The 12153-nt window shown below is 36.8% G+C and overlaps 2 protein-coding genes across 5 annotated transcripts in view; one reads left to right on the top strand and one right to left on the bottom strand.

Annotated features, from left to right (window-relative positions):
* C14H7orf50 (chromosome 14 C7orf50 homolog) overlaps nt 1-12153 on the top strand; it is a 120330-nt gene that overhangs the window by 6727 nt on the left and 101450 nt on the right. The gene's annotated exons all lie outside the window — the stretch shown is intronic.
* GPER1 (G protein-coupled estrogen receptor 1) lies at nt 6315-11930 on the bottom strand. The gene is made up of 3 exons (XM_064726324.1): nt 11827-11930; nt 11133-11278; nt 6315-9793 (listed from the first exon to the last, which is right to left on the bottom strand). Exon 3 carries the CDS (start codon nt 9363-9365, stop codon nt 8292-8294), a length of 1074 nt encoding a protein of 357 aa, XP_064582394.1. The 5' UTR covers nt 9366-9793; nt 11133-11278; nt 11827-11930; the 3' UTR covers nt 6315-8291.

Below are 12153 nucleotides of genomic sequence, written 5' to 3'. Positions count from 1 at the left end.
GCAATATTTCTCAAATTAGGAAAATTTAAAAAAACAACTGACCACAAAACAACAAACTTTGAGGGCAGCTGGTTATGGGACTGAAACATTTGTTTCCTGCTAGCACTTCTTCATCTGAATATTGATTGAGTTGCTTCCAATTATTTTATTAAATTAACCATACATTTATTTATTTAAAAAAGGGGGTAAATTTAATTGTGACACCCATGTAGTGTTTATAGAGAATAGGAGGCCTTCTGTAAACAGACATGTCTAAGAAGGTACAGAATTGTGTCTGAAATATGGATATGCATAGATTAGGCTGAATAATTTCACATTCCTTTGAAAATTATTTTTGTAATGGTACGAATAGATTTCCCAGGAAAGAGTATTCACAGCTGGGAAAACAGTTGCTACTTTGAAGATGGTTTTCCCAGGCGAAAGGCTCACGTCCCCAACTGTGTTTGGTATAAACAATATGTGGTGTATTTCTTACTTGTGTTTAGAGGAATTGTGCATTCTTCATTACATATTAGCCAACAAGAGTTTCATGCTAATTCGGGGTATTTGCCTTAATCTGTCTCCATTCAAAGTTAATTCCCTACTTTTATTAATAAAGCCAGGGTATTAAATTGATGGGGAGTTTGGTGGTGAAACAGAACTGTCCCTTCTTTGCTGTTAAGAGGGGAGATTCTTCCTTCTCTGCTTGGAGCACGTTCTTGCTGTTTCCTCTCAGCCCTCATTCTTTGCTTGCTGGTGAGACCTTCCTTGATGGCTCTTGTTGGATTTCCAGTATAAATCCTTGCTTTCCTGCCTTAACTGCAAATATCTTAATAAAATTGAAATTCAGGACAGGATCCCACTTGTGGGTTGAATTTGTTGAGTGTTCAGTTGTTGAAGATCTGCTTGACTGTGTCAGCCAGCTCCAGTCCAGTGAGAACACTGTTTTCTGCCCTTTTTCAATGATTTTATTCTGGTTCTGTATTGAGGACTTCTAGCTCCTCACAGAGAGAGGCATCATCAATGAAAATTGCTGGAAAAGGCCCAAATTGTTGAATATGGAAAACTTGGCACAAAACCTCAAAATGCATGTAGCTTTAGTTAAAAAGAAGTCCTGTTAACATGTTTGAATTTGCAAAATGCATTCACTTGGCAAGAAATTAGCTTGTGGGCTTGTTTGCTGCATTCTGATACAGGATAAAGAACAGAGAAATAGGCATTCAAAGGCAATTATTCTTGACAGGGCTTGAAACTTGGAAGTGTGTATAGCATAATGTGTTAATGCAGGCCTGATCCTTGTGGGTTTGTTACTTCCTCTTTATTGCTCTTACTACTGTTTTGTTAATGTTAATTGGTTCAAAAAACCTAAAATGGCACAGATTTGGATATTTAAATTATGCTTATTCTAAAAATCAGCTCTGTCCTTGATGAAACACTGCTGCTTGTTTAAACAATGTGGGAGTCTGGTATAATGATTTTTATAAAATATGACTTTTTGTGTATTGATGAAATAGATTCAAAAATTTAAAAAAACCCCAATGTTTTGGTGCAGATAAAAGGGGGGTGATGGCTGCTTGTGTAGTATGAATGAGAAATGAGAAGTTTTCTCATTCAAAATGCCTTCTGTGTTTATGCAATATTGTGAACCACATGGAAAATCAGTGTATATTTATGTATGTTAATAAATTACAGCATAGATAAAATGGCTCGTGGGTATTAGATCAAAGCCATACAGATTAATAAATACTTGGAAAATGCTTGTCTGTTACATCCAACAAGTAATTAGAACAGAAAATTAATCTTTTGACTTCCAGAACCTGCCTGAAATATCGAGGGTACAAGCATGAAGGTATTTGACAGGGAAACCAGACTCTGTCTTTGAATGCATTTACCTATTTCTAATTGAATCCCACAGGAGTTCTGTAGGACATCAAACAGAAGATCATCAACCAGTGTTTTATTAAATTTCTCAGCATTATCTTAATAATTTGGATCTGTAAAGCAGGCTATTGCAAATAGCATATACATAAGGGCAGACAGCTTTTCCTACCATCTCAGAGTTTGAAAGATGTCAAAGCTGTTCAGAGAATGTACTGAGGGCTTAGAGCTGCATAAAAAGGAGCAGAGTGGTTATGTAAAGAGAAGAGAAGAGAAAATCTAAAGTATCTGTGAAAAATGCATGCTTTTAGGTACTGTCATTCCATCCTACCTTTATGCTGTGGACTGAATCCTAAAGGAGAGTGATTAATCCTTACCCACTTGAAAAATAACTAATTGGTTACAGAACTGTTGTACTGAACTGTAATACAGAGATCATTGAAATTGGTCATGGGCTTTTTGTGAACTTAGGAGCTCTCATGCACCTCACTGGCTGGTTATTTTTTCCAATTACCTTTGGAATAGAAAGTTTTTCCTATTTTATTATGAAAATCCCATGTTCTGTGGCTTTCAAGCTTTTACTTCAAAGACATCTTTTAATAACCTTGTGAAGTAGAGGTTTTTTAAATTGTGAATTTACCATCCTTTGCTTTAACTATGGTTGTCTTCTTTACATTTGTCTAGGTTAAGTCATGATCTAGTTTGAGCTTAGAATAGGAGCAGCCAACTGTCCTGGTCTGATAGGTTTTGGAATAAAATCTCTGGCCAAGATCCAGAAAGTCTCACACAGTAAGAGTCAAGAAGAGCACAAATCAGCAGGGTCAGTTTTCCGTGGGTCCTCATGCACTCCTTGTTTTGGGCTGAGGATGCTCAGTGGATGTTTGGGCTCTGTGTCAGTTCCAGCAGCACCTCTGCCAGCAGGGCTGGGCTTCTGATCCCACGACACCCCAACAGTGTCACCCATCAGCAGGCAGCTGTAATTAGCATAAGAAAATAGCATGTCATGTTTCTCACTCTACTAGAGAATGAGCTTGTAGTATCAGAAGTAATTATTCTGACTTTGGAAGCCACCTAGTTTATAAATTAAGTTCCCCCACACATCACTGTCTGTGTCTTCTTCCCACCTTGATACTCAGTTGTCAGGTGGGTATTTGGAATACTGTCAATTGTTTCAGTGAGCTGTTTCCTTGGTTTGCTTCTCAGTTTGCTGTGTGCACTTCACTCTGGAGCACAAGAGTTAAAAGGTTTCTGTAGTCAGGTACAGGCTATTTCTCTTTTGTAGTTCTGAATGGAGAGAGAATGAAAGAAAGAAAATCTTATTTGCCATTATGTTACTGTTTCTATTGAGGGAATGTCTGGGAACAGAAATATTTCTGCTGCTGAGGCAGAAAACAAATCTATCTCCAGCACTATAAGGCAATTCTGCCACTGAGTTCTTTCTGTAAAAATCGCCTTAACTCCAATTCTAAGGATAATTTAACAACATCCTAATAATTTTCCTGTTTCTCTCCTATGTCTTTTTTTCTCCCTACGGTTTTTTAAAGTCCTTCCAGAAAACACACTGAATGCAATTTGAAATGGTCTTAAATCTCTTCAGTGATTTTGCTTGCAGGTCAAGTGAACTGGGACTTGTAAGCAAAGCTGCTGCTTTGGAAAGGCTCACCCTGCTGCATTAAATATTTATTTTGAGAAGACAGGGTTTTACTTTTTGGTGGTGAACAACTCAGTAGGTTAATTTAGAACTTTGAAATGTCTTGTATATACCTGTAGCAGACTGTTTGAACAATGTGAGAAAACAGGTTGGAAACTTGAAAATGGTTTTTATTGTGGAGGTTGAACAGTTTCGAAAGCCATCCTAAGTGTGCATGTGACTGTGTGAGACTCAGACAATCATCTTTATATTTGGTAGTGGCATTTAGTGGACTTCTGTAAAAGAAATGAAGTAGCATGTAAGAAAGGGACTTGAAAGTAGAGCTGATCCTGCCCATTCTGCAGAGGGCATTGCTCCTGTGTTGGCACCTTGGGTGGCTCAATATGCAGCTGTTTATTCTCAGCTCCTGCCTGTGTCACGCTGCTGTGTGATGGAAGTCCAAAAGGAAGCCCAAACCCCCAAGGGTTAAAAGTTTATTGTAATAAAAGTCACTGTGGAATAAATAGTTTGGACAATACTGTTGAAGAAAGAACACCTAAATTATAAATATAATCTATGTTCAGATTTTCATATCTGGTGTCCCTGAAACACAGCACAGGGCATGTACTCCAACCTCCCTGACAGCAGAGCTTAAGGGTATAGGGGAAAGGTGTTCTGTGTGCATGTCTTAAAAATGGCTTGTTCCCCATCACATGTTGTTCCTGTTTTACCATAAAAAAGAACAAATAAACAATTAATTTGACCCCGTGCTCTTCTGTGATGAAAACTTTCAATGTTTGCTGATGGTCTGAATGGGTGAGGTAGGACTTAGGGTGAAAGGGAAGGATAGACACTGTCCCTTAAATTCAAATCAAGCCTTATCTTCGTTGTTTTCAATCAAAATCAAATTAATTCATTGCTTCACCTTCATAAGTAGCTATTAAAATTCAAACCTATTTCTTCATAGACTCACTTGTTTTTAGTTATGCAGAAACAAGTTCCAATGGAATTAATGATAATCAGGGTTGAGCTTGACATTACTTTTACTTACGGTAAACCACTCTTTAACACATTTTTTATGTGACGATCCTAACCATTTAAAATTGTCCAGACAACCTTTTCCCTTTTGCAGCCTTAATAAACAGCTGAGAGAATACAGCAAAATCCTTACACGGGAAAAAATTCAGTTATACTCTAACACAACTTGATGGCTGGAAAAAAGATTAGAGCCTGCACTGTACAGGCAGTGAATTTTGTTTGAAACACAGATACTTAGTCTGAAATTTTACAGGCATTTTCTTGTAAAACGTTGTGCTCAATTTTTTTCAATGTTTGAAGGGAGAGGTGACTTTTGTTGCATCTTGCCCGTCTTGTGTCAAAGCCTTGCACAGAATCTGGGATCGCCTGACTCATTGATTCAAATTCTCTGTCACATGCCCTCCCATGCTGTAATGCTCTTCATAAATGAATCAAGCTTTATCTTTAGACTGACAGACTTTGAATTTTTAAGAGGTGGATGTTGTGTCTGCACAGTTGGTATTTAGTGTATCTCCCAAAACTGTCAAAAGAATGCAAAGTTACAGCATCTCCTTAACATGTTAAAGAGGTCTCACATAATTCTTTTTCTCGTATCTTTTTACACAGCTAAGGGGAGCTTTCAGTTGCATCAGGTCCAGACTGGTGCTAGTTTGTGCTGTTTGCATTTATTTTGTTTCTAGATATTCAGTTATACCCTGTGCATTCAAGGCAGTCTTGTGCTAAAATATTATCTTCAAAAGCAGTTAATGGTTTCAGGGATTTTTTTGATTATTCCCTCTCTCCTCTTTTCTGTGAGCTTTTCCTAATGCTAGACTTTTCATGTCTGGAAACTTTATATGGAATATTACAGCAAAGATTGTAAACAACTATGATAAACAGGTTTTTAAATCTCATAGTTGTCATCAGTCCAGTGTTTTAGAAAGGCATATGGAATCTTTTCCTTCAACTTAGCAATGAAACAATTTGTGAGAGACCAGAGGTAAAAAAGTAAAGGAATTGTATAAAAATTCTTGCTCCTATTCCCTTTTTCCTCTACACTCTAGAAAATGTTTTATTTACTGGTGATTATGTTCTTTGAAATTAAAAAAAATGGCACATCAAGCGAGATCCTTTTGGTGCATGGATAAGCCATATCAGAGGGTTATTGCAAGATGCTGGCTTGCAGAAAGCATGTTGTGTACATAAACACATGGAAGTTGTATAACATTTCTGTAAATATTACTTTGTACAGAGTTACTGTTTAAAAAAAAAAAGCTTTGGGAATAAGTGTGCAGTTTTTTCAGCTGGGAGAGTGCTTTGCATTTAAAGTAAGAAGTATGTTTAAATTTAGTAATTTCAGACACAGTTCATGAGCCTGTTCCAAAATATCAGCAGTAGGGAAACCATCAGGTACTTTAGGTTTGTAATTTGGTTTTGAACATGCAATAGGTTGTTTCAGGTTGAGTAAATATTGTTTTCTTAATGCTATAGTAATCTGGTCTTTCCTAAATTTCACTGCATATTACTGAATAAGATCACTTAGAAACAAACCTCTTTGGAGGATGCATGAGCAGGCATTTGCTATTGCTGTTTGTTTATTATTATAAGCTTCTGCACAAAGACTCTCTTGATTTGTGTTCTGCAGGGGTAGCAGAAAGGCTTCTACCATAGACTTGTATTGGAAGGAGGCAGGAGGGGAAGGGATCTTATTCCTAAAATTCCAAAATAAGCAACAACTACAATTGGGAAAGTGTATTCCTGCAACCCCAAATAAGTTTTTTATTCATGACAAGTGTTAGGATTGCACAAACCTAATAAATCTGTAAGCTCAAGATGTGTCTGTCTTCTCAGAATTGCATTGCCAAAACAATTATCCCTTCCTTCAGCTGGGTGTTGTCTGAAATAGCCATCTTTACTGGTGTGAGTAATGTCTATTGGCAGTCCACAGGACCTGAGTAATTGTGGCTAAAATACTGAGGAAAAAGGGTGTGTGTGATGCAGCACAATGGTGGGAGATGACTTACTGTATTTTAGCAACTTGTTCTCTGCTTGCATCTGTCTTGAGGGGAGATTTGCTTGGTATTGTGCAGAGAGGATGGAACTGAGCACATTTTTCATTAGACTGTGATTAGGAATACTTGCAAATAATCTGCAGTTGCCTCAGCCTCCAACAGTGCTGTTCCTGTTGGAGCTGCAGGAATATCCAGCTATCTATTTCAAATTCAGCCATCATCGTCTTGTGGCCTTTCTGTTTATAGGTCAAGTCTTCTGTGGCCAAGGCTTCCACTAAGAAGCTCAAGATATTTCATGAGAAATATGAATGGAATCATCATTTCCACTGTTTTCTTTATTGCTTTAGTAGCTTTAGTCATTGTTTTAAAGGTCTACATTTAAAAATCCTTTAAAATCTGTTACTGTGCTAATTAATTAATATATGACATTTGAAAATAGGACAGAACATCTTATTCTGCTGAGTTCTGGTGCTTCAGTCAATAAGCACAGAAGTGAAATGAGTTTGTTCACTTAAGAGATGTAGCAAGTGATATTTTAATGATCTTGCACACTAATCTCTAGGAACTTTATAGCTTCCTCTGAACAAGTCCAGGAGTAACCTGTGCTAAACATCAATCAGATTTACAACCCAATTATTTGCTAGAAGAAAAGAAACACTATTGTTTTCCACTAAGTGGTGCTATCATTTGTTTGCTTAGCATAATTAATCTTCAAATGATCAAAGCATCTAAAATGCATCTTACAATTTTGAAAGGCTGGGGGTTTCTGGAGGTGGGATGGGTGTGCTTGAAGTTCAGATCTGATAATCACACTCTCCATTACATATGGTCTTCCTTCCTAAAAATTGAGGTTTCTGTCACTCTTACAAGCCATATCTACACAATATCTACAGTATCTTTTGCAGAAAGTGACACTTCCTTAAAAATCACAGCATTTTGTTCTGGAATGTGAAGAGATTTTGTGCAGTGTGCACTCAAATCTGAAGGCAGGTGTGAATGTACACGATGTTGGTGTACTTTTGACAAAAAGGCCAATTATGTTTGTTCTGAGAGAGATCATCAGGGTCAAACCTTAAAAGACAGAATGAAGCACTGCATTTTGCTTCTGTGAAGTTCTTTGAGATGAGCACTATAGTTACAGATGATTTTGGTTTTGATCAAGTACTGATGTAAACAGTAGATTACATTTAGGAGACAAAAACTCATCACTGTGCTTGATTATATTAAGATCAAAAACTTAATCATGGAAGACATGCTAGAATACAGTGACGATAGTACCGTGTACTTCTTGTAAGCAAAGTCATTCATCTTAACATGTTTGGGTGAAAAAAAAATCAATGTTTTCTGCATCTCCACATCAATATGTTGTAATGATTTTTCCTCACTGTTACGGCAGCTTCATTATTTCAGTGGAAGTAGCTTATATACACCAGCAAAGTATCATCTCTGATAATCAGATTACATCTAGAGTCTTCCTAAGTTGATAAAATTTTCTCTTATATTGCCATTCATATATGTATAATACAAAATAAAGCTTCTTCAGTGCTCAGCTTTTAATAATCCTGTTCATAATTAAATATAACTCTGACTAAAACATATTCTTCTACATTAAAGTCTTGTCATAAAAACATTTTGAATATAAACCTTCAATACTCAATAGAGTGATACAATATATATATACACACACACAAATGCACTTTTTTCGGTTAGTAGCAAGCATTTTGTTCACTATTTGCACAACTTCACAGTCATATGTTCTTTACAATGCCACTAAATCAGACTTCTGATTGCTCATTACTGTCAGGAATGACAGACGTTAGGGCAGCCTGACAGAAGCGATGCAATGTTGACATTTTTGTTTTCTGTTCAATGTACAGTCGCAGTTTGTCTCTGAAGGTTTCCCCCAGAAAGCTGTAAATTAAGGGGTTCAAGCAGCTATTAGAAAAAGCTGCTAGGTTCACAATATGTCCTGTTAAAGGATAATCATGCCTGAAGGATGGGCTGTTTGAGGAGACGGGCTCGCTTTTCCTCTGGAGAAGCTGGACGCTAATGAAGACGTTTTCAGGGAGCCAGCAGATAAAGAAAACCAGGACAACAACGAAAATCATGCGCAGAGCCTTCTGTCGCCGCAGCCGGAGACTCCTGTGCTTGTGTGCTTTTATAAGGACTCGAACAATTAATGAGTAACAAAGACCGATGATCACAAAGGGGATAATAAACCCCAGGGTTATCTCTAGCCACTGGATTTCTTTTACATCTGCAAAACAGAAATAGACCTCTCCGGTGTGCTGTAAGTGCACGGCTGTAAATGGGACTAGAGCTGCCGAAATGGATGCCATCCATATGAGCCCACAGCTCAGTCTAGCGTGCTGCATAGTGCGAAATAAGTTGGACCTCATTACTTTGGCCAGGGCTAGGTATCTGTCAAAACTCATCCATGTCAGAAAGAAAATGCTGCTATACATGTTGATCTGAAGGAACAAAGACATAAAGGTACAGATGATGGTGATATCGTAATATTTCTCGTCAAGATTAAAGACCTCAATGAGGGAATCGGCCACGAGAATGAGATCAGCCACTGCCAGGTTTATGAAGTAAAGGTCTGGGATTGTCATTTTTTCCCGAAAGCTAATGTTGACAACCAGTATCAGAATGTTTCCCACAAAACCAATAGGGAAAAGGAATATTGTGTAAAGACATGATAAGAAAAGGCCAATAACGTATTGTTGGTGTTCTGATTTATCAGCTAATCTAGAGGATATACTTTCATTGCACAAATGGGATCCATTCAGGTTAAAAGTTGTGCTGTTACATATAACAGGTGATACTGAGGCAGAATAAGTTTCCATGGTTAAAATATCTGCAGAAAAGATGTTAGTACTCACAGTTTAATGGCAATACCTAAAAAATCAGATTTTTGGTTGGTTTCAACTGAATTCTTAGTAAGCATTTTTGTTTGGAATTGAAAAAGATACAAATTTTTGTATAGGAAATTAAAATCCTTTAAAAGTCAGATTAATTAGGCCTAAAACTGACTGAAATATAATACTACAAATAGTGAATGTCTAATTTGTTTTACAGGATGCTATATACATTTTAAATGAGAGCATTTGCAGTTCCTGTATGCCTTAAGATCATGTAGGAATCTCTTTACCATGGTGGTACTTGGGTCTCTTTAATAAAAGCTTTTCAGCAGCAGTATTCCTTCATGCAACTTGGAAGGCAGTGGAATTCTAGCTCCATTTGTTCTTTTAATAATCAATGAACATCCTTGGACCTGCAATTTGCAAATGGAAAACGATTAATCTCATATTCCAGCACTGTTCCATGTGCCATTAGCTTCTGCTAACTTCAATCACAGCCGAGGTTGTGGAAAATATCATGTTCTAATATACATGCAAACGTTCACTTAAAAGAATTTAAATTTGTTCTAGATCAAAATACCATCATGAGGGTAAGTCTGTTAAAATTGTGTGTGCCCGTCAGGGTTTCAGTATTAAAAACTGAATAAATGCAGAGAAATCAAATGAGTGACTTTTACCTAATATAGGAAAACTGTGTTTTTAAATGTATATACATAGATATTTATTTTGTCAGCTTGTAAGAGTAATAAATAGCAGAGTCTGTGGTTGAGAAGGCAACAGAGATGAAAAGCAGTTGGTTCCTGCTGCTTTCAGTGGGAGGGAAAGGCAGATTTCAGAAATGAAGGTAATACAAGCAGCATATTGATTTACACCAACATTATTATACTCGGTTTGTTTTCTGTTGTGATTTATTAACTTTCACTGACTTCCGGGTAGTAATGGAAAATAACCAGTTATCAGATTTGTTTACTTCTAAATGTTGAATGTTATACACTTGAAGCATTGCTAGAAGTTTATTTAAAAAAAGGAGCCAAACAAAAAACACCCCAAACAAACAAAACAGCAAGGAAATTACAAATCAAGTTATTTTTGCTAAGTTTTAAATATTTTAAATTGCTTTAATCTGCATCTTACTGTCAAACCATTGGTTTTTATTTACATGAAAATATATTTTAAAAATTGTTTGCTAGTAAAATTCATGCATATTTCCACATTTTGATGACTTAAATCCTGCCCGTGTGCAATCTGCGGGAGGAAAGAGGAGATCACTGGTGGAGTAGGAGGGTTAGAATAGTTTTAGTCAGAAATACAGCTCTGAGTTTGCTTCAATGTATTCAAATAATCAGAAATAGCTACAGATACTTAAATAAAGATACAGGTTCCAGAGCTTGTATTTAATAATGAAACAGGTATAAGTTCCCAGTACCTGTTGCTGTGTTTTGAACCATTTTAATCGTGTAAATCTTCATGCTAAAATATCCATATGAAATTACGCTCATTAGAAGGTTCAGTGTTTGTTTCAAGCAGCTGTGAAGTCAGATATAAACTGTTGTCTTTATGTAACAGCCTTTTTATTTGTGAACAAGGCAGTAAAACAGATTTAAATACAATAAATGATAAGTTAACAGCCTGAGCAATTGATTTTAAAAGGTCCGTAGGTGGTCAGATTTTAATTACATCTGAAAGGCTGCCAAAAGCCAAGCAATTAAAAGCATTACAGGTAACTATGTGCTGTGAAACACTTTATTTTACCTTAATTCCGTTTCTCCCGGGCTGGTTCTCCTGCAGACAGCAGCAGGCTGCTCCTTGCTGGGTGCACACGTAATGGATGTGCCAACTTCCACTGTCCTCTCGGAAAAAACTTGCTTTTAGGTGTGCAGAGCTGCAGTGGGTGCCACCTGTTGATGATTCAGCAGTAAAAACAAAAATCATATAAAAGTCTTATTCTGCTTTAAAACTTATTAAATAAAGGAGAGTTTACAAGAGCAAAATGCAGATCTTGCTGCTTGTCCTTGGCAATAAAACAAGCTTTATAGATTCCCAGGGTTGCTCTAATTTGTGTGCAGTTGAAGTGCTGCTGAACAGCCTTATAAGGCTAGAATTAACCCTGTTTCTGCTGGTTTCTTTTCTGCTACAACTACTCAAACATCTTTCTCTTGTCTTTGTCAGTTTTATTTTGCCTAATTGCACCCTCCTTTCTGCCTCTGGTGTTATTTTAAGTTTTATAGTCCGTTCAAATCTAGAGCTCAGCTGAACAATAATTAAGAGATTTATTTTCAGATTGCAATGAAGCATATTTTACATAGATATAAAGCAATTATTTCTGTTATTTGTGCTGTTTTTTAAAAGCCTCTGGGCAATCTAAAGGGAAATATTGGATTGAAGGCATCAAGCATCTGAGAAGGGTCATTTGCTAAACGGAGAAGATAAATTTCAGTTTTCCTACCTTCAAGTCGATCCCATTTTGCCTGTTTGTATTTAAATTTTCAGGTATATGTTGTCATTCTCTTACTTCTTAAAATTGCTCAGCTCAAAATCACATGGAGGAAATAAGCTTACCCTACAGAGAATGAAGAGCCTCAGTTTTGCATTAAACACCAGTGTTGCAGGTGGAGTTTTGCATTTCATCCGCAGGGAGTAAAAAAACCTACTTGACATTTCAAGTAACACCACCTACTGGTGGTAAACTCTTAGAATGGGAAGAAAGTCAAAGCTTCCTCATCAAAGAGCAATATTTTATTAGTGACAGTTGTTGTCTGTGGTTATGTTGATT

This window comes from Zonotrichia leucophrys, chromosome 14 (assembly GCF_028769735.1).
Source record: "Zonotrichia leucophrys gambelii isolate GWCS_2022_RI chromosome 14, RI_Zleu_2.0, whole genome shotgun sequence".
Taxonomy (NCBI): domain Eukaryota; kingdom Metazoa; phylum Chordata; class Aves; order Passeriformes; family Passerellidae; genus Zonotrichia; species Zonotrichia leucophrys.
This window is presented reverse-complemented; position numbering and strand designations above follow the sequence as displayed.